Raw genomic sequence first — 24,041 nt, forward strand, 5'->3', positions numbered from 1 at the left:
AGTGACTATGCATAGATAATTAACAGTGAGTAGTTGCAGTGTCAATGTAAATAGTCCCTGTGGCCATTTGATTCATTCTTGAGCAGTCTTATGGCTTGGGGTTAGGAGCTGTTAAGGAGCCTTTTTTGACCTAGACTTGGGCTCCGGTACCGCTTGCCGTGCAGTAATCAGAGACCATTTTTTGGGCCTTCCTCTGACACCACCTCGTATATAGGTCTTGGATGGCAGGAAGCTTGGCCCCAGTGATGTACTGGGCTGTACGCACTACCCACTGTAGCGCCTTACGGTCAGATGCCGAGCAGGATTAGCGGAGTGGAGGTGATAGCTGATTCTAATATTTGTAATTGATCATGTATATGTTTTTGGTGTTTGTTCTTTGTTATAGAGCCTAAAAGATTGTAGAAGTAGATTATCTCTGCTTTGGATATTTTACTCATTTTGTTGCTTGCCTAGTGTGTTCCAATTTTCCCAGAAGTGGTTAGATTATATGGATTATTCAATTACATTGAACTGATTTCTGATCTGCTCTTCCTTCTTTTTTTGTGTCTACACAAGCTGCAAAAAACACTCAAACTGGACAGTTTTATCTCAATCTCTTCATTCAAAGACTCAATCATGGACACTCTTACTGATAGTTGTGGCTGCTTTGCATGATGTATTGTTGTCTCTACCTTCTTTCCCTTTGTGCTGTTGTCTATTGCCAATCATGTTTGTACCGTGTTGTGCTGCTACCATGTTGTGTTGCTACCATATTGTGTTGTCATGTGTTGCTGCCATGATATGTTGTTGTGCTAGGTCTCTCTTTTATCCCAGCTCCCATCCCCACATGAAGTCTTTTGGTAGGCCGCCATTGTAAATACGAATTTGATTTGTTCTTAACTGACTTGCCTAGTTAAATAAATGTTAAATACAAATAAATACATAGGTATTGTTTAAGTGCCACACTCAAGATGGCGGCTTTTTCATTCCAATGTTGGCTACGCAAGGACGTGAGGAGCCTCGCAAGTGTCAAAGTTGTGTTGACAGTAGTAGCAGCAGGAACTGTCAGGGCGAGGTAGCTAACATCACGAGCCGAATGGAGTAATTATCTCGTTATATTTCAAGAAAATCAAACCCCCACCACATTCCTTATAACACCGTTAACCTCCAACGAAGCCATGGCAGAGGACTCGAGTGCTCAAACTTGGTCCATCAACAAGGACGACTATGTACTCAACGAGGTGATTGGTGAGTATGTCGTTAGGTTAGCTAGCGTGCTAACCTCTTAGCTAGCTTTTACGCAAGACAGCTATTTAGCTAACCTTAACTTAAAGCTGGTTAACTGACGTTAAACCTAGCTACAGCTAACCAACCTTATTTTTGTCAGCTAACTAGGCTATTATATATAACTAACTTAAGCATCTGTTTCTCTTTTCGTTCATAGGTTGCTAGCTAGCTAATTAGCTACCTTGTTAGCTTATTTTTTTCCCCCACCAGATGCTAACTTGAATCACTAGCCTAGTAGCTAACGTCGTTAGCTACAGTAGCTAGCTAAGTCGAGCAGCATAGTTGAAGTATGGAGGTGGGTGGTGCCTTCGCTGAAAGAAGACATGATGGGGCTTAGTGAGTCACTCATACCTTTGTGGTAGCAAGGAGTTGGTATTATTCAGGCTTTTCTTTTTGTGATATGGACCGCGTTATGTTTGTTATTCTTCCTGTACAATGCATAACACATGTAGCTAGCTAACGTTATATGCATAATAGAGTTTAGTAGTTGACGTTTGAGACCTCACACTTAATACATTTTGTCCTTTTTTAAGACTCACTATCTCAATAGCTAATCACTTTTGATACAAATGGCAAAAAGACACATGTCAAACAACCTTCCAGCAATATTTGTTTGTAGTAAATACAGAAGAATAGTTCATTTTTGTTGTAGTTTTCTGGTATCTTGCCAAGTACCTCAACTCCTCCAGGAATGATCTGCAGACTAGTGGTTTTTGAATGAACCTCCAACTATTTCAGATCATCGTCTCAATACTTTAGAGAGTCCATTCTTAAACTCTTAATGTGTACGCATGTCTTTCTTTGTTTGCTGAAATTCATACTTTTTAATAAAAAAATGTATCTTATTTTGTCTTCCTCTTGGTTCGTCCCTGCAAGTAGTGCCACTGGCTTCCCTTTTGGATGTGTGCTACATTGTAATTCTTCCCCCTTTGTTTCATCTTCAGGGAGTGGTGCCACTGGCTTCCCTTTTGGATGTGTGCTACATTGTAATTCTTCCCCCTTTGTTTCCTCTTCAGGGAGTGGTGCCACGGCCGTGGTGCAGGCGGCCTACTGTGAGCCCAGGAAGGAGAGGGTGGCCATTAAACGCATTAACCTGGAGAAGTGTCAGACCAGCATGGACGAGCTCCTGGTAACCCAACCACAGAGAGCACAATTTATTTCAGGAGTTGACAATATAGCAATCAATACTGTCTAATCAATACTAGCTAATCAGTTGACATAGCCTATTATGGTCTCTGGTAAAGCTTAGCTGTAATGTGGGCCTGTGAAAGATGGGAGTACAGCAGCAGGAACACACATGCACATCCACGTACACACACATCCACGTACACAAACGCACGTACGCAAATGCACGTACACACACAGGCTGTCAGTGTAAATCAGATGAGCTCAGGCCTAGCAGCTGGACAGACACCAACACAGCATTTTTCAGCCCTTTTTGCATAACAGCCAGTAGCCCCCGGATCTACTCTGCCCTGTCTTGGCAACTCAATCAAGTTTGTCTTGGGGATTATGCCAATATTGACATAGCATAACTGGAACGGAAAAAGGCACAGTGATTTGACTTCAGCCATCATGGCACATTGACTTGAATATGTTTGTCCAAGTATTTCTATGGTAGTGACAACCTAGGTCACTCCTCACTCAGTCTTCCCTATTGGGGGGCCTGCTCTGTCATGTGAGCAGTCAGGTTCAGAACAAGCAGAACAGCTGTGGAGCCCCCGGCTAGATTTAGCCTTCCTCTAGAGACTGATATTCAATCAACAAATCAACCCCTTAAACTCTTGTGTAAATTGGACTAGGATTGGTTAAGCACAAGCAATATGGAGAAATTTCCACTTGGCCTGTCCAGAATGGAAATATGTTACTGCGTTGTTGGAGTCAAGACTCAAACTCTTTACTGTACAATGTGCTGAGCCATTGAAGCTCATTCATTCTGTTTCTTTCTCTCTCTCTCTCTCTCTCCTTGCAGAAAGAGATACAGGCCATGTCCCAATGCCACCACCCCAACATTGTGTCCTACTATACGTCTTTTGTAGTGAAGGACGAGCTGTGGCTGGTGATGCGACTCCTCAGTGGTGGTGGGTATTGCTTTAGGGACGGTACCAGGCAAGGAAGTAGTGGAGCATAAATACCACTTATGTAGCTCTTTACTTGGTGGCGGTTGATTAGAGGAAACGCTGCAGTCTGCTTAGCAATACTATAACAGAGGCGGTTGTTGGTTGTCCTCCATCCCTACTGTAATCACCTGATTCAACAAATCATCGAGCAGGGCTAGAGCAAAACCCTGCTCTCCAGGAGCTGGTTGGCCACCCCTGCGCCTGCCCACATCGAAACAGACACTTCAGCCCTACCAGACTCTATAAGCCCCAGCTGTTAGTCCTCCAGCAGTTAATACAGTGCTGAAGCAAAACCCTGCACGTCTAGTAGCTCTCTAGGAGGATGGTTAGCTTGGTTCATCTCCATCCCAGCTTCCTGACTACCAGGCACTATAGGTCCCTGTCTGGAGGAAGCAGGGCCCTGAGCAGCAGCTTCTCTCCAGGTGTGGCCTTGGCTCTCAGCCTGCTGCGGTACTCTCCATCCTCCTGGCATGCATTAACAATGTCAAGAGATCAAGGGATAGGGCTCTAAGCTGTCACAGACATTTCATTACAAGCCAAGGTAAAACATAGCAGTAATAAAGTTCAGAGCCCTAGTTCAAACACCGCTCTATCGCTGCACCGAACTAAAACATGTCACTAACTAATAGTAGCCTGGTCTTCAGCTATCCAAGAGATACTTCAGCTAACTAATAGTAGCCTGGTCTTCAGCTATGCAAGATCTACTTCAGCTAACTAATAGTAGCCTGGTCTTCAGCTATTCAAGAGATACTTCAGCTCATTAATAGTAGCCTTGTGGGCGGCAGGGTAGCCTAGTGGTTAGAGCGTTGGCCTAGTAACCGGAAGGTTGCGAGTTCAAAACCCCTGAGCTGACAAGGTACAAATCTGTCGTTCTGCCCCTGAACAGGCAGTTAACCCACTGTTCCCAGGCCGTCATTGAAAATAAGAATTTGTTCTTAACTGACTTGCCTGGTTAAATAAAGGTAAAATAAAAAAAAAAAAAAATTCAGCTATTCAAGATCTACTTCAGCTAATTAATAGTAGCCTGGTCTTCAGCTATTCAAGATCTAATTCAGCTAATTAATAGTAGCCTGGTCTTCAGCTATTCAAGATCTACTTCAGCTAACTAATAGTTGCCTGGTCCTTTTGTCACTCTGTCAGGCTCAGTACTGGACATCATTAAACACATCATATCTCGTGGGGAACATAAGTCTGGGGTTCTGGATGAGTCGTCCATAGCCACCATCCTCAAAGAGGTTCTAGAAGGACTGGAGTACCTGCATAAGAACGGGCAGATCCACAGGTCAGGACACATTCTGTATGTTTTTTTACCTTCAACTTAAATTCCATTTACATTTTTTTTTTTTTACATTTAAGTCATTTAGCAGACGCTCTTATCCAGAGCGACTTACAAATTGGTGACTTCACCTTCTGACATCCAGTGGAACAGCCACTTTACAATAGTGCATCTAAATCATTTAAGGGGGGGTGAGAAGGATTACTTTATCCTATCCTAGGTATTCCTTGAAGAGGTGGGGTTTCAGGTGTCTCCGGAAGGTGGTGATTCAACTTGTACTTGAAATATTTAGCATTGATTTTTGACCTTTTGACATGTTTTCTTCCACTGACCACAGTCAAATTATAGGTGTGCATGTTGGAGTTGTCAGATTCAAAAATTGGCACACTTTCTTATTTTATCTCTCTCATTCATTCATTGTCATTAATTTATGAACCAAACTACTAACTTTTTTTTTTTTTTGAAGATCTACTCTGGCGAAGCCACATTGTTCGGCTTCGTGGGCTTTCACATTGTCCCATATTGATCAATATTTTATAGAGGGCTTTATGCATTGTTAAAGAGGTTTGTTTTATGTCACAGCCTCACTCCCCAGGAAGCACTACAGTGTTGTACGTCTAAACAACAAGCCACAAACACACAGAATATTGACTCCACTAATATGCGCTGCTCAGCATGTTTGGCTCAGATTTCCAACCGTTAAGTCCTGATAAGTAAAAGGGGTGCTTGGGTTGTTGAAACAGTATGAAACTACAGGGCACTTAATGTGAGCTATTAAAAAGAGCCAACTGTTCACAGCTAAAACAAGCCACATACACACTGGATAATGAGTCCTCTTTGGTCGTGTGACCAACATGCCTGTGTTTGTAGCACTAGCCCTCTACAAGAAAAAACCTTTTACTTACACTAAGCTACTACTTGTCATTCCCTGGCGTTTGAGTTTGGTTTCATTTCCAGGTTACTCCAGATAAATACTGGTTTGTCTGGTTTCTTCCATTCACAGGGATCTAAAGGCCGGAAATATTCTTCTCGGTGACGATGGCTCAGTGCAAATCGCAGGTATAGTCACATGTCCTAAAACCTTAACTGCATTTTTCTTATAGATTTATGCTGTTAAAGTATTAAATGTTTTTTTTTTTGTGTGTGTGTTTTTTTTACCACTGCAAATTCTATAAAATTTGTGCCGGGGTTTCCCCGAACTCGTTCCTCTGGACCCCAAGGGGTGCATGTTTTAGTTTAGTTTCCCCCTAGCACTATACCCCTGATTCAACTAATAATCATCACGCTTCAATTAGCTGTGTAGTGTTAGGGCATAAAACAAAACATGGACCCCTTGAGGTCCCGAGGACTGAGGTCCCAGTCTTCACACCCCCCGTCTGTCTGTCTCTCCTAGACTTTGGTGTGAGTGCCTTCTTAGCGGCTGGAGGAGACATGACCAGGACCAAGGTCAGGAAGACGTTTGTTGGGACACCATGTTGGATGGCCCCAGAGGTCATGGAGCAGGTGGGGGGGGCTATCCTCTTTCTCTCACTTTGTCTCTCTCGGTGTCTCTAAGATATATCTTACCATTATCCTTCATGTCTCCTCAGGTCAGAGGTTATGACTACAAAGCAGATATCTGGAGTTTTGGGATCACAGCCATTGAGCTGGCTACAGGAGCTGCACCATATCACAAATATCCACCCATGAAGGTGATTTTCTACTTGGAGAGATGGAAGGAGTTTGATCTTTATCCTCTGACTTCCTGTCAACCAGTTGCTAAGCAGACTATCCTGGCTAAATAAATAGGCGTTGTAGGTGCTGAGGCTGATAGTAACCTGATGTTGTGTTATCGGTCCTGATACTGATAGTAACCTGATGTTGTGTTGTTGGTGCTGAGGCTGATAGTAACCTGATGTTGTGTTGTTGGTGCTGAGGCTGGTAGTAACCTGATGTTGTGTTGTTGGTCCTGAGGCTGGTAGTAACCTGATGTTGTGTTGTCGGTCCTGAGGCTGGTAGTAACCTGATGTTGTGTTGTCGGTGCTGAGGCTGATGGTAACCTGATGTTGTGTTGTTGGTCCTGAGGCTGGTAGTAACCTGATGTTGTGTTGTCGGTCCTGAGGCTGGTAGTAACCTGATGTTGTCGGTGCTGAGGCTGGTAGTAACCTGATGTTGTGTTGTTGGTCCTGAGGCTGATAGTAACCTGATGTTGTGTTGTTGGTCCTGAGGCTGGTAGTAACCTGATGTTGTGTTGTTGGTCCTGAGGCTGATAGTAACCTGATGTTGTGTTGTTGGTCCTGAGGCTGGTAGTAACCTGATGTTGTGTTGTTGGTCCTGAGGCTGATAGTAACCTGATGTTGTGTTGTTGGTCCTGAGGCTGGTAGTAACCTGATGTTGTGTTGTTGGTCCTGAGGCTGATAGTAACCTGATGTTGTGTTGTTGGTCCTGAGGCTGATAGTAACCTGATGTTGTGTTGTCGGTCCTGAGGCTGGTAGTAACCTGATGTTGTGTTGTTGGTCCTGAGGCTGGTAGTAACCTGATGTTGTCGGTGCTGAGGCTGGTAGTAACCTGATGTTGTGTTGTTGGTCCTGAGGCTGGTAGTAACCTGATGTTGTGTTGTTGGTCCTGAGGCTGATAGTAACCTGATGTTGTGTTGTTGGTCCTGAGGCTGATAGTAACCTGATGTTGTGTTGTTGGTCCTGAGGCTGGTAGTAACCTGATGTTGTCGGTCCTGAGGCTGGTAGTAACCTGATGTTGTGTTGTCGGTCCTGAGGCTGATAGTAACCTGATGTTGTGTTGTCGGTCCTGAGGCTGATAGTAACCTGATGTTGTCGGTCCTGAGGCTGGTAGTAACCTGATGTTGTGTTGTTGGTCCTGAGGCTGATAGTAACCTGATGTTGTCGGTCCTGAGGCTGGTAGTAACCTGATGTTGTGTTGTCGGTCCTGAGGCTGGTAGTAACCTGATGTTGTGTTGTCGGTCCTGAGGCTGGTAGTAACCTGATGTTGTCGGTCCTGAGGCTGGTAGTAACCTGATGTTGTCGGTCCTGAGGCTGGTAGTAACCTGATGTTGTGTTGTCGGTGCTGAGGCTGATGGTAACCTGATGTTGTGTTGTCGGTCCTGAGGCTGGTAGTAACCTGATGTTGTCGGTCCTGAGGCTGGTAGTAACCTGATGTTGTGTTGTCGGTCCTGAGGCTGGTAGTAACCTGATGTTGTGTTGTCGGTGCTGAGGCTGGTAGTAACCTGATGTTGTGTTGTCGGTCCTGAGGCTGGTAGTAACCTGATGTTGTGTTGTCGGTCCTGAGGCTGGTAGTAACCTGATGTTGTGTTGTCGGTGCTGAGGCTGATGGTAACCTGATGTTGTGTTGTCGGTGCTAAGGCTGATGGTAACCTGATGTTGTGTTGTCGGTGCTGAGGCTGGTTGTCATCAAGCTGTTGGTGTGTATGGATGTCTGGGTACTGTTGCTAATAGTAACCTGATGTTGTGTGTCTGTATATCTGTAGGTGCTGATGCTGACCCTGCAGAATGACCCTCCCTGCTTGGAGACGGGCATCCAGGACAAGGAGATGGTGAAGAAGTATGGCAAGTCCTTCAGGAAGATGATCTCACTCTGTCTACAGAAGGAGCCTGAGAAAAGGTGACAATACAATGTATCCCATTTAACAGACGCTTTTATCCAAAGTGACTTACAGAACATGGGGTTCGTACCTGTATACTACGTCATGAAAATCCTGGAAAATTCATGGATTTTTTTAAATGGTGTTCTCCATGCCTGGCAAAATGGAGGCAACATGATCAAATCCTAGAAAAAGTTTAGGAAAACTATTTATTTATTTAATCATTTCTGTTAATGTAATTTATTTATACACCCCAACCAAAATCCACGTATTAGCTAGGATTGGAATGACACTTCTTCACCTGCATGTATGCTAAAGGAGTGGTCTGTTTCTCAAGGAGAGACAGTCAGACATTACAGCGTGATGTAGGCCTAGCCTTTAAACTATGGTAGAGAAGACTGACTAGCCAATTCAAAACATATCTTGTACCCTCCAGGCAACTATTTAGCTATTATTAACATATGAATGTTTTCATCATGTCCCCCAAAAAAACTTTCTACCGACACTTGCGCCAGGTAGTCTAGTGGTTAGGGCGTAGAGGCGCCAGGTAGTCTAGTGGTTAGGGCGTAGAGGCGCCAGGTAGTCTAGTGGTTAGGGCGTAGAGGCGCCAGGTAGTCTAGTGGTTAGGGCGTGGAGGCGCCAGGTAGTCTAGTGGTTAGGGCGTGGAGGCGCCAGGTAGTCTAGTGGTTAGGGCGTAGAGGAGCCAGGTAGTCTAGTGGTTAGGGCGTAGAGGCGCCAGGTAGTCTAGTGGTTAGGGCGTGGAGGCGCCAGGTAGTCTAGTGGTTAGGGCGTGGTGGCGCCAGGTAGTCTAGTGGTTAGGGCGTGGTGGCGCCAGGTAGTCTAGTGGTTAGGGCGTGGTGGCGCCAGGTAGTCTAGTGGTTAGGGCGTAGAGGCGCCAGGTAGTCTAGTGGTTAGGGCGTAGAGGCGCCAGGAACCGAAAGGTTTTTAGATCGAATACCGAGCTGACAATCTGTCGTTCTGCCCCTGATCAGGGCAGTTAACCCACTGTTCCTAGGCTGTCAGTGTCAATAAGAATTTGTTCTTAACTGCCTAGTTTAAATAAAGGTTAAATAAAAATTGCGAATAAGGCTATACAAAGTTGATTAACTTTTTAAAAACAATTGATATGATTCATTTAAAGTATTTTTGACAGAACTAACGATTCACTTCGACATTGAACCAAATCCCAACTAATACATTCACGGTGAATTGAATTTTGTGAATAAAAAAGATTTTTAGGATATTACAAAGATATTACATGAAGCCTTTGGGATTACAAACTTGTTTTGCTTCAGTTTTTGATAGAATGTAGATGCGGTATGCCAGTTGATTTGATAGAATGTAGATGCGGTACTGCCAGTTGATTTGATAGAATGTAGATACGGTACTGCCAGTTGATTTGATGTGGTAGAATGATAGAATGTGAACTGCCAGTTTTGATAGATTAGAGTACTGCCAGTTGATTTGATAGAATGTAGATGCGGTACTGCCAGTTGATTTGATAGAATGTTTAGATAGAATGGAGATGCGGTACTGCCAGTTGATTTGATAGAATTTGATAGAATGGAGATGCGGTACTGCCAGTTGATTTGATAGAATGTAGATGCGGTACTGCCAGTTGATTTGATAGAATGTAGATGCGGTACTGCCAGTTGATTTGATAGAATGTAGATGCGGTACTGCCAGTTGATTTGATAGAATGTAGATGCGGTACTGCCAGTTGATTTGATAGAATGTAGATGCGGTACTGCCAGTTGATTTTGGCATCTAATGTATGGGACATTGCAACCCAATAGATGTTGGTCAGCCTGCAAAGTAAACACTTCCAAGGTAGCAAAGATAAAGGTAGATTTCCTGAAGAAAATTTGTGGTCTTGCTTCAGCTGTCTTAAAAATATTTGTAGCCCGTCATAGCCACTTGATCTTTGATATATTGAATGAGCCAATTATTTCAAAAGGTATAAAACGTATTTGGTTGTAATGTTGAAACGTTTTACATCAAGAGTGGTCAACCATCCTCCTGGAGAGCTAATGGGGGCAGGCTTGTATTCCATTCCCCAGAAATGATCTGCTCAACTGCACCTTGATAAACTGTCTGATGTGTTTGAGCCAGGTTTGACCAAAAGCCTGCACATCCAGTAACTCTCCAGACTGAGGGTTGACCATGTGTTTTATACAGTTGTCTAACAGGTATTCTACCTTTTTTATTTTTTTATTTATTTTTTTACCTTTAACAAGGCAAGTCAGTTAAGAACATATTCTTATTTGGGATGGCAGGGTAGCCTAGTGGTTAGAGTGTAGAGGCGGTAGGGTAGCCTAGTGGTTAGAGTGTAGAGGCGGTAGGGTAGCCTAGTGGTTAGAGTGTAGAGGCGGTAGGGTAGCCTCGTGGTTAGAGTGTAGAGGCGGCAGGGTAGCCTCGTGGTTAGAGCGTTGGACTAGTAACTGGAAGGTTGAAAGTTCAAACCCCCGAGTTGACAAGGTACAAATCTGTCGTTCTGGCCCTGAACAGACAGTTAACCCACTGTTCCTAGGGCGTCATTGAAAATAAGAATTTGTTCTTAACTGTCTTGCCAAGTTAAATAAAGGTTAAATAAATAAAAAACATTTCAATGACGGCTCGGGGACATTGTGGGTGGTTATTAAGTCTCTTGCTCAACAACATGTGATGGATGGTACATGGTATCAGAGAGAAGCCTCCCAGTGTCGATACCACATTACACACATTATTTATATGTTCCTTAGAGATGCCGCCAATTGTTGGTAATGGAAATTTAGTTCAAAATAATGGAAAAGTCATGACCTTGCACAGTCAGTTTATACAAAAAAATTGTATGTAACCCCAGTGGGAATTAAACCCACAAAACCCGACGTTGCTGGCTCAAGTCTAACCAACTGAGCCCACAAAGGACCACTGACTTGGGAAGGGTATAGTACAGAGGGTATTCCTGGAGAGCTTTCCCAGTTCAGACTTTTGCTCCAAAGCTAATCTAACCAATGTGATTCTACTAATCAGATGTGTTAACAGGTTTGGTGGCTCCTGCTATTAGTAAACTAATTCCACCGTGACACCATTTCTCCCAAGTTGCCATTTGTCCTTTTGTGTAGTGCACCAGAAAGACGATACTCCTATTAGTCATGCAGTCTTATTCTGGGTCTCAGCCATTCTCAATCCCATTTTCTAGTTGAGTGGGTTCTCTTACCTAATCTGATTTCCTTCCTGTCCTGCAGTAGTAAAGCACGTTGTGTGCTGTTAAAAGTCCTGCAGTATTAAAGCACATTGTGTGCTGTTTATGTCCTGCAGTATTAAAGCACATTGTGTGCTGTCTTTCAGACCAACCGCTGCTGAGCTGCTGAAACACAAATTCTTCACGAAAGCAAAGGTAAAGGCCAAAGTATATATCTGTAGGGGACAGGAACATTTACAAGACGCATGCTGTTAACAGAGAGGGAGGGGGGGGGGGGGTAATACAAACCATGTTGTTGTCCATGTGCTTTTTAACCTCTGTCTGCCTCTGTCTGGCAGAATAATGAATACTTGGAAGAGAAGCTGCTTCAGAAGGGTCCATCGATAGGAGACAGATCCAAACGGGTACGACAATAACTCCTTGATGCGTACAGTGGACTCCACATGACGCTCAGATCTGCTGTACTCTATTGCTGTTCTATATTAACGTCGTGTCATTTTTGCATCCCCCTGGACAGCCCCCCCCCTCCCCCCCCGTTATGTCACTAGTGGAGGTAGTGGTATGCATAGAGGAATTTGTACATACAGTACCAGTCACACCTACCCATTCCAGGGTTTTTATTTTATTTTTTACTATTTTCTACCTTGTAGAATAATAGTGTTGACGTCAAAACTATGAAATAACACATATGGAATTATGTAGTTGTCATCAAGGCAAAAAGTAGCTACTTTGAAGAATCTAAAATATATTTTTATATATTTGTTTAATACTTTTTTTTTTGGTTACAATATGATTCCATACGTGTTAATTCATAGTTTTGATGTCTTCACTATTTTTCTACAATGTAGAAAATAGTTTTTTTTTTATTAAGATAATGCCTTGAATGAGTAGGTGTGTCTAAAACTTTGACGGGCACTGAAGCTTCAGTGTGAAACATCAAGCTCTGTTGCCATATACACTACATAGACACTATCAAACACTATATAGACACTAGACACTATCAAACACTACATAGACACTATCAAACACTACATAGACACTATCAAACACTACATAGACACTATCAAACACTACATAGACACTATCAAACACTACATAGACACTATCAAACACTACATAGACACTACAGGGGGAAATATATTAGTTATTCAAGTTTCCAGGGATTAATATTAGTGTGAGCTAAAAGATACATGTTTACGTTTTAGATGGATTTTAAAAAATGTTTTTATTTAACCTTTTATTTAACTAGGCAAGTCAGTTCACAATGACAGCCTAGGAACAGTGGGTTGTTCAGGAGCAGAACAACAGATTATGACCTTGTCAGCTCGGGGATTCGATCCAGGAACCTTTCGGTTACTGGCCCAACGCTCTAACCACTAGACTACCTGCCGCCCCATGTATAATGTATCTATATAGTGTTTGTTTCACTGTATGATCCTAACCAGAAAGACAGTTTGTCAGCTGAGTACTTAGCCATTTATAATATCCTTGTAGCCTATAATGTATCTAAAAAGCATTAGTCTCTGTGTGCAGGAGCTTAACCCGACAACCAGTCTGTGTCCAATCTGCTCAGTGCTTGTGCTGCGGCTGGGCAGGCCTGTGTAGTTTCAGAATAAGGAAGTGTGTGCTGTAACGTAGAGCCCATCTTAATGTTTCAGCAGCACTAGCTAACCCACGGGACCTGAAACATGGGCAGTCATGCAAACGGTGAGCATTACATCACAAACTAAGACTAGGGTTTGCGTTAGTAGTCTCGGCTTTTATATTTTATTTCACCTTTATTTAACCAGGTAGGCTAGTTGAGAACAAGTTTCTTATTTACAACCGCGACCTGGCCAAGATAAAGCAAAGCAGTGCGACACAAACAACAACATCAACAAGAGTTACACATTGGAATAAACAAACATACAGTCAATAATATAGTAGACTTTTTTTTTCTCTCCTATGTGCAGTGTGTGCAAATGAGGCTTACTGTATAGGAGGAGGGAAATGGTCCACAATGGGTTTGTTTGGTTTGCCTGTTTTTATGTGGTGAGGTCGAGGGAATGGTCACCTGTTTTGTTTTTTTCCTCAAAATGCCATGCTGAAGACTTAGTGTGTTACTGTGCGTGTGTGGTGACATTAATTCAGGTGCGTCGCGTGCCTGGGTCCAGTGGTCGTCTCCATAAGACCGAGGACGGGGAGTGGGAGTGGAGTGATGACGAGTTGGACATGGAGAGTGAAGAGGGCCAGGCTGCTGTGGCAGCTCTACGGGTGAGACTACCTTACCCCTCGCTAGCCTGACCTGGCTTTAAATACTAGCTCAAATACTTACAGGGATGTTTACCCCCGGACACGGATTGTTCAGCCTAGTCCTCGGCTACAAAGTTTCTTCAATGGAGATTCTTTCCCTGAAGTGTTTTTTTTTTTTAAATCTAGGACTAGGGTTAATCTGTGTCCGGGGAACCGGCCCTTAGGGTTTTCTCTAGCCTGCCCAGAGTGGATTGTGCTTTTGATACTGTTCTATTGGTGTCATTGTTCCTTGGCAAGCTCAATCAAGCCCAGGCAAAGTATTTCAAAATGATTTGAAGTCGTATTTGAACCCAGGTCTCCTAGCTGTAGCCTTACTATAGCCCTGTAGTGGTTCAATACCACCTTGGGCTCAATCAACTAAATCAATCAATCAGATGTTCAATCAAACCTGTTACTGTATGTGTGTGTGGGGGAGGGGGGGATATAATGAACTGTGTGTGTGTGTGTGTGGGGGGGGGGGGGGAGGGGGGATATAAGAACTGTGTGTTCTTCTGATGTCTGTTAATCATTGTTGTATTCCATTCTAGTCTCCCAGAGTGAAAGATGGCTGCATCGAGGTAAGCCCTGGTGTTGGTATGAAATCAGAACACCTCAAACTTGTTACCTATTCATTGCTGAAACAATAGGGGCTTTTAGTTGTGCATGAAATTTGCATGAAATTTGAATTAGAAGAATTATTGCCTTGATCGAAGTCTCTCTTTTATCTGCCCCCCCCCAAAAAACAAAAACAACAACAACATGTGTATGTTAAATGTAGTTGATGACGTAACACTTTACTGAAGGCTTACAGGTATAATGCACTATGGCGCGTTCATAATGCATTATAAGACTTGTCATAAGTATCTACAGCCACATTCGCACTGCACTGAGCTGACAGTCTCCTTACTCCTTGGGTTAAGTAAATGCAGTGTGAAAAGGCCTTTTCCATTTTAAATGATTTAGCTGACGCTCTTATCCAGAGCATTCATCTTAAGGTAACTAGGTAAGACAACCACATTCGCATTTAAATGTTTATTGACTCTCTTCCTGATACAGTAGGAGTTTATCTTTCTCTGGTTCTCCTCAGATTTTCCCTCCAGAGGATGGTTCGCCCAGTCTGCTCCGTCCAGGAGGGGCAGGGCAGGACAAGCCAGACGAGGCCACCCTGATCCAGGGGGACGTTCCAGCCCAGGACCCCGCTGCTGCCGCCTCCACCACCAAAGTCCCCATCAGCCTGGTGTTGAGGTTGAGGTATGTATCATTTGGTGCAGGGGTCTTCAACCCCTGGTCTATGGACCGATGCTGGTCCATGGCGATGTTTACTGACCAGTTCCTCCGATGCTTCACTGATATGACAGTGATTCAGTCCGGTCCCCAAGTGCTAGTTTTAATTTGTGGTCCTCCAGGGTGTCTGTCCCTGGAACACATTGGAGGGAGGGCCTTAGCTTGTCTGTCCCTGGAACACATTGTTTTTAGAAAAACGGACCTAGTGGATGTTTCCCATGCTTTTTCTATTATATCACGCAGTTATGTCACATACCTTAACGTTCTAATAACCAGTTCTAACTTTCCTCTCCCAGAAACTTGAAGAAAGAACTGAATGACATCCGGTTTGAGTTTATGCCTGGAAGAGGTAGGTGTTTTGTTTTTTTGTGTGTTTTTTTTAACATCACCAGGTTGTATTCTGCTCTTATGTTGAACCAGAGTCAAGAGGGGGACATTGTCTTTTTTTTATTGTACGCTTGTGTCAACAATCCTCTCTCTTGCTTCTGTCTCTCTCGATTCTATTCTAGGTGCTTTATTGGCATGGGAAACATATGTTTACATTGCCAAAGCAAATAAAATAGATAATAAAACCAAAGTTAAATAAACAAAAAATGAACTGTAAACATTACACACTCTCTCTCTCTCTCTCTCTCAGACTCAGCTGATGGAGTTTCTCAGGAGTTAGTTTCAGCAGGACTGGTGGATGGGAAAGACTTAGTGGTCGGTGAGTGAGAAACCTAGGATAAGTCATACAAAGGCCACCATTGTTCAGAGTTTCTGGCTGAAATGATGGCGTTTTCTCAATGACTCCTCAGTAACTCCTGCTTTCATTTCTGGGTTCTTTCCAGTTGCTGCCAATTTGCAGAAGATTGTTGATGATCCTCTCAACAATAAAAATGTCACTTTCAAACTTGTAAGTTTGCTAAACCCTCCATTGTCCTATTGAAATAACTCTATGCCCTGTGCAACAGCCTATAAGGACAGATGCACTGAGAATAAAATGTTTGTTTTTTTCTGTTCTCCTTTTCTCTCAGGCATCTGGCATAGATGAGTCCGAGATCCCTGATGATGTCAAGCTGATGGGTTTCGCTCAGCTCAGCATCAGTTAACTCAAAGGTCTTTCATCAAAGAACAACAAAACAGTATTGTGGAGCAGCGTAGTTCTAATTTCTAAGACGCCACTACTGCCAAGGAGAAGAGCTGCATTTGTCAACCTGTAGGGTTCTTTTCTTTACTGAACTCTGCTGTGTTAGTTAAAATGGACGGGCTATGAGAACGGGACCAGCGCAACAGTAAAACAACAACAAGTTAGAACAGGAAATCACATTATGAAAGAGTTTATAGCAGGACCGATCCACAACGTGTATCTGGGAGGGAGGACGACGTCGCAATCAACGATGTCATCATCGACTTATCATTTTTTTTATTTTTGTTTAATTAATAAACAAACAACAAACCATTTTCTTAGTTAGTGTTGTACAATCCAAAAGCATTATATAATACAATGTAACTGCTGCCAGTTCTGGAAGTGGTAACAACAACATAAATGCCTTTTTATCGACCGTGCCACTGAACCAACTGAGTGTTGTGTGTGTGTGTGTAGAGGCCTCCACTATTGGATGACATACTGTATACTGCCTCTCAAATGGACACCTATTACCTACATCGTGCACTATTTATGGGCTTCGGTCAAAAGTAGTGCACTATGTAGGGAGCCGGGGGGGGGGCATTTGGGACGTGTGCATGGTATATTAGGCAGTGTAAAGGAGCAGGGGGGGGTCTTAGTAAGGATCTATTACAGTGTGGATCTATGTCGTAGAGGGATTGAATGGCTTGAGTTCACTTGTGAATATGATTGATATTAAACTGTAGGGGCCCTTAGTCACACACAGTTTAACCCCCTTATTACACCATGACTAGCCAGTTTTCTCATGGCATTTCTCTTCGTGTATATCATAACATAAGTTGACGTAAGCTGTCTCATATGCTTTCTTGAGTGTATCTGTTGGTTATAACCTCTCATAGGGGTATCATAAGTTGACATTAGCTGTCATAACCTCTCATTGCTGTATCATTAGTTCAGGTTACCCCAGACAGACAGGACAGACAGACCTTGTTGCTCTAACGTGGAAGGGGGTCTGTTCAGGAGGGAGAAATGTTACAGGGCATAGTGAAACGTTCAGATGTAAAAAAAAAAAATGATAGTGTAGAACAGATATGATTGCCTGTCATACAGATTCAGGAGTCGGTGTCTGCTCTATTCATTACATTTATATGTGTAAACCTTCTGGACCATGAATTCAGTGTTTTAATACGTGAAGGTAAAACAATACCTTACTGAGACCTTGATTATTATGGTCTTGGGAGTGACTATGCAACTTTGTCTCTGTAATGTCCAGTACCAGCGGTTCACTAGCCACTGGACCGCTGTTCTCTCGCTAGCTAGCTGCCATCACTATGGCAACTGGACCGCTGTTCTCTCGCTAGCTAGCTGCCATCACTATGGCAACTGGACCGCTGTTCCCTCGCTAGCTAGCTGCCATCACTGGGCCGCTGTTCTCTCGCTAGCTAGCTGCCATCACTATGGCAACTGGACCGCTGTTCCCTCGCTAGCTAGCTGCCATCACTATGGCAACTGGACCGCTGTTCCCTCGCTAGCTAGCTGCCATCACTATGGCAACTGGACCGCTGTTCCCTCGCTAGCTAGCTGCCATCACTATGGCCACTGGACCGCTGTTCTCTCGCTAGCTAGCTGCCATCACTATGGCAACTGGACCGCTGTTCCCTCGCTAGCTAGCTGTCATTATTATGTCTCTTCTATCAATAGCTAGCTATTTGTCATTATGTCTCTTATCAATAGCTAACTATTTGTCATCATTATGTCTCTTATCTCACTAGCTAGCTGTCATCATTAAGGCCACTGGACCTCTGTACTCTCACTAGCTAGCCGTCATCATTATGTCTCTATAGACATTAATGTCCGTTCCGTCATCGTAAATGGACAAAATAATTTGTGTCGTCCAATCCATCCACTCACCTGAAAGTCACAGACTGTAGCCACTCCCACTTTACATTGTATGTTGGTTGGTTGGCAGTGTTGGACAAGCTACTATGAAAATATAGTTTACCAATTACTTCACGCTGGAAGAAGTTGAGCTATACTAAAGTTACCCTTAAGGAAAACACAGCTTAACAAAAGTTACTTAGGAGAAAGTAGTTTACTACAAACTTTATGAAAAATATCTAAATCTGAAATGGCAAACTACAAATTAAACAAAAAGTTTAAGAATTAGGTAGGTCTGATTCTGAAACAGAAAGCATATTCATGCTTACTTAACACATTTAACTTGTTGCAAAAAAAAAACGTAGTGTGTAGTTCCAGTAGTTAGCTACAACGCTACTGAAAACACTACCGAGATTTGAATTTAATTAAACTACCGGCAAGCTACTGCAAAATGTAATTAAATGACTAGATGAACTAAAATTTGAAATGTAGTTCACAACTCCTTAACACGGTTTGGTTGGTGTGTGATGTGCGTTTGCTGGTTCAGGTACTGTTTGTAATGTGGTCTATTTAGCAGATGATGTATTTCAAAAAGGTACGTACATTTTTATAATGGGAACTGATGATGCATGCCACACCATGCACTGTCAGTCACACACCCTCCCAAAGGTATGTTTGTGAGTAGGAGCAAAGCAAAACATTGACTGTTTCTGGAGTACATTTCTAAGACGGAAGAAAGGCTCTTATTGTACATATGATTACGTCAGAAAAATAACTGGTATACTTGATCAGCTCACCCAGTCTATAAGTTAAAATAAACTACAGCGAGTTTTTTGTTTTCCTTTTGTATTGAGTTTTCCCACTGTTGGCCTTCTGTTAGATATTCATCACTAATTCCAAGTTATGTTGCTAATCATGCCACATTTGATTTGCTAAATTGGCACCTTTAAAAAAAATATATATTATTATTAACATAGCTGCGTATTTTATTTCAAAAGGCTTGTGATCTGGCTGACATTCTATGATTTTGTTGTCATGGTGATATTTTAATATGCAATTTGTATTTTTCGAATCACTGAAACCGTTCCAATTTAGAGTTGGTTTCCTGTAGTAAGTCTCACAAACTGGAAGGATGTTCCTCAACAAATGTAAATGTAGGTCTAGCTAACAAACACAACAAAATGACAACTGACACCTTTCCCACGAGTGTGTGATATGCTGCTTTCAGACTGAGCAATAATGTTGAAGAAAGTTAGCCTGGGTGCCAGTTTCTTTGTGCCATCATCCCAAATCCCTGTCACTCATTGTCATGGAAAACAATGCAATTGGCAAGAGAATAAACAGATTTGCGACACCCAGGCTAGAAGAAAGTGTGAGCTGATAGCGAAATGTCTCTTTCCCCTCTGTATTGTGATACCAATTGGAAAGCCACTGTTGTCAGGTAGATATCTGTCACAAGGCAAACTCTTTTGAATGATGAGTATTTATTATAACACTCTCTTGGAAATTAATGAACTTTATGATTTTTTTTTTGTATTTTTTTTAAGTTGGTTTTACTTGAAACCAATGCATATATTTTCAATGTTGTGTATCGTCACAAAACGTGCACGTGATCAAAATCAAGTGTGTTGATTATTTGACGAATGTTATTTGTGTGACCTTTTAGAAATTAAATTCCAAAACTTGATGTCATGAATTAAAAGCCCTTTGCAGAATCAATGTTGTAAATGTGTGTTTAAAAGAATTGCCATCACACACAAACATGAAAAAAAAAAAATATTGTCAACTATTAATTCTCAACTGGTGAATAGGCAAATAAAATCACATTATTTGAATCAAGTCCCAAGAGTTTTTTATTTTATTTTTTAAATATAAATGCATTGCCAAGAACCTGCATAAAACAATGTGACTCTGGGTCAAGGCACAACGGTAGCCTGCGTCCCTCTGTTGCTAACCTAACTTTTCCTACCCTGCACTTTCCTTTGCGCTATAAACACGTGACCGCCCGCTTGACCCCATATATCAACCTCTTTGCGCAAAGGATCCAATTAATTGCCAACATTTCAAACTGTGGCTGAGTTTGTACCAGAATCTCAATCCGTTACACTTTTTTTTCTTCTTTTTCTTGATCATGTGACCTGACCCGAAACCAGTTACATGCTGTAACTGGTTTTCAGTCTGGACACAAGGGCAGGAAGATCTGCTGGCCCTTGCAAGCATAGCCAGATAACAGTTTCAGTTACATTGATGCTACAGAGGTTTTGTAAAGTTTCAGCCAGTAGTTTTGAAAGTAGTCTAGCTAAACCACAATTGTGTAGAATGTCATCCATTTTGTATCATGTGTTACGTCCTGCAATTTGTATAGTATGTTACAAATTTTTAAGTGCTTTCACTATGAAAGGGACGAACACGCAACTTGCATGAACGCAATATTTGAAGCGTTAAATGTAAGGATTTGTGTGTCTTTCTTGACCAGGAGAAGACTCAGATGGTGTACTACGCAGGTCAGGAGGGGAAAGGATCATTTGATGGTATGAGTCAAACTGTTGGAGAGGAGACTTAGTACACTAGTTAACGACTTGTTCCTCAAACAGAATGATACACAATGACAATTATATTTCTAACAAACAAAAAGGAATGAGAAGTGAGATTTGAAACCATAAGATGTTATTATGCTTTCAATTCATTGTTGGTGTTCTTATGTGTTCGTATCTATTTCCCTGTAGGAATGTGGTCATCTTGAACAATGCAAGCAATCTGAAAGTGGTTGAACTCCCACAGTATCATCCAAACTTCAAACTGTGTGGAGGCTTTTGTATAAAAAAAAATGTTTTGTGTGCAAATGTATTAAAAATAATATCACAAAATCACAACTTTGGCAGCGATTATAGCCTCGAGTCTTCTTGGGTATGACACTACATGCTTGGCACACCTGTATTTGGGGAGTTTCTCCCAGTCTTTTCTGCAGAGCCTCAAGTTAGATGGGGAGCGTCGCTGAACCCGATGTTCAAGTCCGGACTCAAGGACATTCGGGTTCAAGTCTGGGCTCTGGCTGTGCCACTCAAGGACATTGAGAGACTTGTTCCTAAGACACTCCTGCATTGTCTTGGCGGTGTGCCTAATGTCATTGTCCTGTTGGAAGGTGAACCTTCTCCCCAGTCTGAGGTCTTCAGCTCTCTGGAGCAGGTTTTCATCAAGGATCTCTCTGTACTTTGCTCTGTTCTTCTTTCCCTCGATCCTTACTAGTCTCCTAGTCCCTGCCGCTGAAGAACTGCCACAGCATGATGCTGCCACCACCATGCTTCACCGTAGCGATTGTGTCAGGTTTCTTCCAGACGTGACACTTGGCATTCAGGACAAAGAGTTCCATCTTGGTTTCATCAGACCAGACAATCTTGTTTCTCATGGTCAGAGTCCTTTAGGTGCCTTTTGGCAAACTCCAAGTGGGCTATCGTGTCTTAATGAGGAGGGGCTTCCATCTGGCCACTTTACCATAAAGGCCTGATTGGTGGAGTGCTGCAGAGATGGTTGTCCTTGTGGAAGGTTCTCCCATCTCCACAGAGGAACTCTGGAGAACTGTTAGAGTGACCACTAGGTTCATGTTCACCTCCCTGACCAACGCCCTTCTCCCCCACTTGCTCAGTTTTGCCGGGCAGCCAGCTCTAGGAAGAGTCTTGGACATTCTAAACTTCTTCCATTTAAGAATGATGGAGGCCACTGTGTTCTTCGGGACCTTCAATGCTACAGAAATATTTCGGTACCATTCCCCAGTTCTGTGCCTCGACACAATCCTGTCTCAGAGCTCTAAGGACAATTCCTTTTGACCTCAAGGCTTGGTTTTTGCTCTGACATGCAATGTCAACTGTGGGAATTTACAGAACCAGTCAAGAATTTGGACAGACCTACTCAATGTTTTTTCTTTATTTTTTTCCCTGTTTTCTACATTGTAGAATAGTTGTGAAGACATCAAAACTATGAAATAACACATGGAATCATGTAGTAACCAAAAAAGTGTTAGACGGGTCTATCTGTGTTCAATACAGGAATGAAAACAAACCAGCGCTACTTTTCATGTCTTGCGCAACTCTTAACAGTGTTACCCAGTTCCTAGTTGGCCTACTTCTTCATTGCACAAAGGAATGACCTCAACCAAATTCCAAAGACTGGTGACATCCAGTGGAAGCGGTAGGAACTGAAAACCAGTTCCTGAACAGACAGAGACGTCCCCAAAAAAAAATCTGAACGGTTAGTCCTCGGGGTTTTGCCTGCTACATAAATTCTGTTATACTCACAGACATTATTTGAACAGTTTTAGAAATGTCAGAGTGTTTTCTATCCAAATATATGAATAATATGCATATCTTATATTCTTGGCATGAGTAGCAGGAAGTTGAAATTGGGCACGCTATTTATCCAAAAGTGAAAATTCTGCCCCCTAGCCCCAAGAGGTACTCCACCAACGAAACTAGATCATCAAATTTTAAAATGTTCAAGAGAGATTTCCAAGACCACGGAGTTAATTAACTAAACTATTTATACCATGACCTGTTCTAATTTTTGGTACTGTCAGAAGCAAAGGAAAATGGGACCGTAATTGATTTTTATTTACTGACCTGACTAAAAAGAACAGAGATAAAATGGCATTTGACCCAATATGGCCTTATAAATCAGTGTATATCCGTGTTTAAGCTTTATGCAAGGTCAATGACGACCAGCCAACAGCGCTGTAGAGATCACAATGATATGTTAGACGTTTTTGAAAATAAACGGTGTGTAGCAGCAGTGTAAATATAAAGGTGGGGGGTTATAAATGCAAATAATCCAGGTTTGATTAATTGTTCAGCAGTCTTATGGTTTGGATGTAAAAGCTGTTAATTAAGGAGCCTTTTGGACCTAGACCTGGTGCTTGGTACCACTTCCTGTGAGGTAGCAGAGAGAACAGTCTATGACTTTGGTGACTGGAGTCTTTGACAATTTCATAGGCGTTCCTCTGACATCGCCTAGTATAGAGGTCCTGGATGGCAGGAAGCTTGACCCCAGTGATGTACAATACCCTCTGTAGTGCCTTGCGGTGGCCGAGCAGTTGCCATACCAGGCTGTGATGCCACCCGTCAGGATGCTCTCGATGGTGCAGCTGTAGAAGATTTTGAGGATCTGAGGACCCATGCCACATCTCTTCAGTCACCTGATGGGGAATAGGTTTTGTCGTGCCCTCTTCACGACTGTCTTGGTGTGCTTGTACCATGTTAGTTTGTTGGTGTTGAGGACGCCAAGGAACTTGAAGCTCTCATCCTGTTCCACTACAGCCACGTCGATGAGAATGGGGGCACGCTCAGTCCTCCTTTTCCTGTAGTCAACAATCATCTCCTTTGTCTTGATCACATTGAGGGAAAGGTTGTTGTCCTTGCAACACACGGTCAGGACTCTGACCTCCTCTCTATAGGCTGTCTCGTCGTTGTCGCAGATCAGGCCTACCATTGTTGTGTCATCAGCAAAACTTAATGATGGTGTTGGAGTCATGCTTGGCTACACAGTCATGAGTGAACAGGGAGTACAGGAGGGGACTGAGCAAGCACTCCTGAGGGACCCCTGTGTTGAGGATCAGCGTGGCGGATGTGTTGCTACCTACCCTTACTACCTGGGAGCGGCCCGCCAGGAAGTCCAGGATCCAGTTGCAGAGGGAGATGTTTAGTCCCAGAGTCCTTAGCTTAGTGATTAGCTTTGAGGGCACTATAGTGTTGAACGCTGAGCTCAGTGGTGATAAGTTAACCTCTTGAAACTCCCCATCCCGGATCCGGGATTGTGACTAAGCCTCAGGCTCATTAGCATAACGCAACGTTAACGATTTCTGAAAATCCCAAATAAAATTAAAATAATGCGTTTGCTCTCAAGCTTAGCCTTTTCTTAACAACACTGTCATCTCAGATTTTCAAAATATGCTTTTGAACCATAGAAATTGACTAATTTGTGTAAGAGTATGCTAAGCTAGCATAGCATTTTGTGTAGCATGTAGCACGCAACATTTTCACAAAAGCCAGATAACCAAATAAATAAAATCA

General features: G+C 42.7%; 1 protein-coding gene across 2 annotated transcripts; it reads left to right on the forward strand.

Annotated features, from left to right (window-relative positions):
• Positions 1-1,000: 1,000 nt before the first annotated feature.
• Positions 1,001-19,701, forward strand: LOC135509154 (serine/threonine-protein kinase OSR1-like). Of its 2 annotated transcripts, none has more exons than XM_064929568.1 (17): positions 1,001-1,227; positions 2,283-2,395; positions 3,239-3,347; positions 4,527-4,683; positions 5,666-5,721; positions 6,056-6,165; positions 6,252-6,353; positions 8,144-8,277; positions 11,588-11,636; positions 11,780-11,845; positions 13,572-13,694; positions 14,261-14,290; positions 14,800-14,963; positions 15,293-15,345; positions 15,634-15,702; positions 15,827-15,891; positions 16,013-19,701. In XM_064929568.1, exons 1-17 carry the CDS (start codon positions 1,158-1,160, stop codon positions 16,085-16,087), a joined length of 1,545 nt encoding a protein of 514 aa, XP_064785640.1. In that variant the 5' UTR covers positions 1,001-1,157; the 3' UTR covers positions 16,088-19,701. The 2 variants fall into 2 exon arrangements, with proteins under 2 accessions (XP_064785640.1, XP_064785649.1); XM_064929577.1 differs by having other exon boundaries at positions 4,527-4,668.
• The last annotated feature ends 4,340 nt before the right edge of the window (positions 19,702-24,041 follow it).

This window comes from Oncorhynchus masou, chromosome 3 (assembly GCF_036934945.1).
Source record: "Oncorhynchus masou masou isolate Uvic2021 chromosome 3, UVic_Omas_1.1, whole genome shotgun sequence".
Classification (NCBI taxonomy): Eukaryota; Metazoa; Chordata; class Actinopteri; order Salmoniformes; family Salmonidae; genus Oncorhynchus; species Oncorhynchus masou.

Excerpts from the sequence above, each read along its gene's own strand:
- LOC135509154 (XM_064929568.1), top strand. The coding sequence starts at position 1,158 with ATGGCAGAGGACTCGAGTGCTCAAACTTGGTCCATCAACAAGGACGAC. Across the intron at positions 11,637-11,779 it reads AATTCTTCACGAAAGCAAAG|AATAATGAATACTTGGAAGA; the intron begins GTAAAGGCCAAA and ends TCTGTCTGGCAG. Across the intron at positions 15,703-15,826 it reads TGGGAAAGACTTAGTGGTCG|TTGCTGCCAATTTGCAGAAG; the intron begins GTGAGTGAGAAA and ends GGTTCTTTCCAG.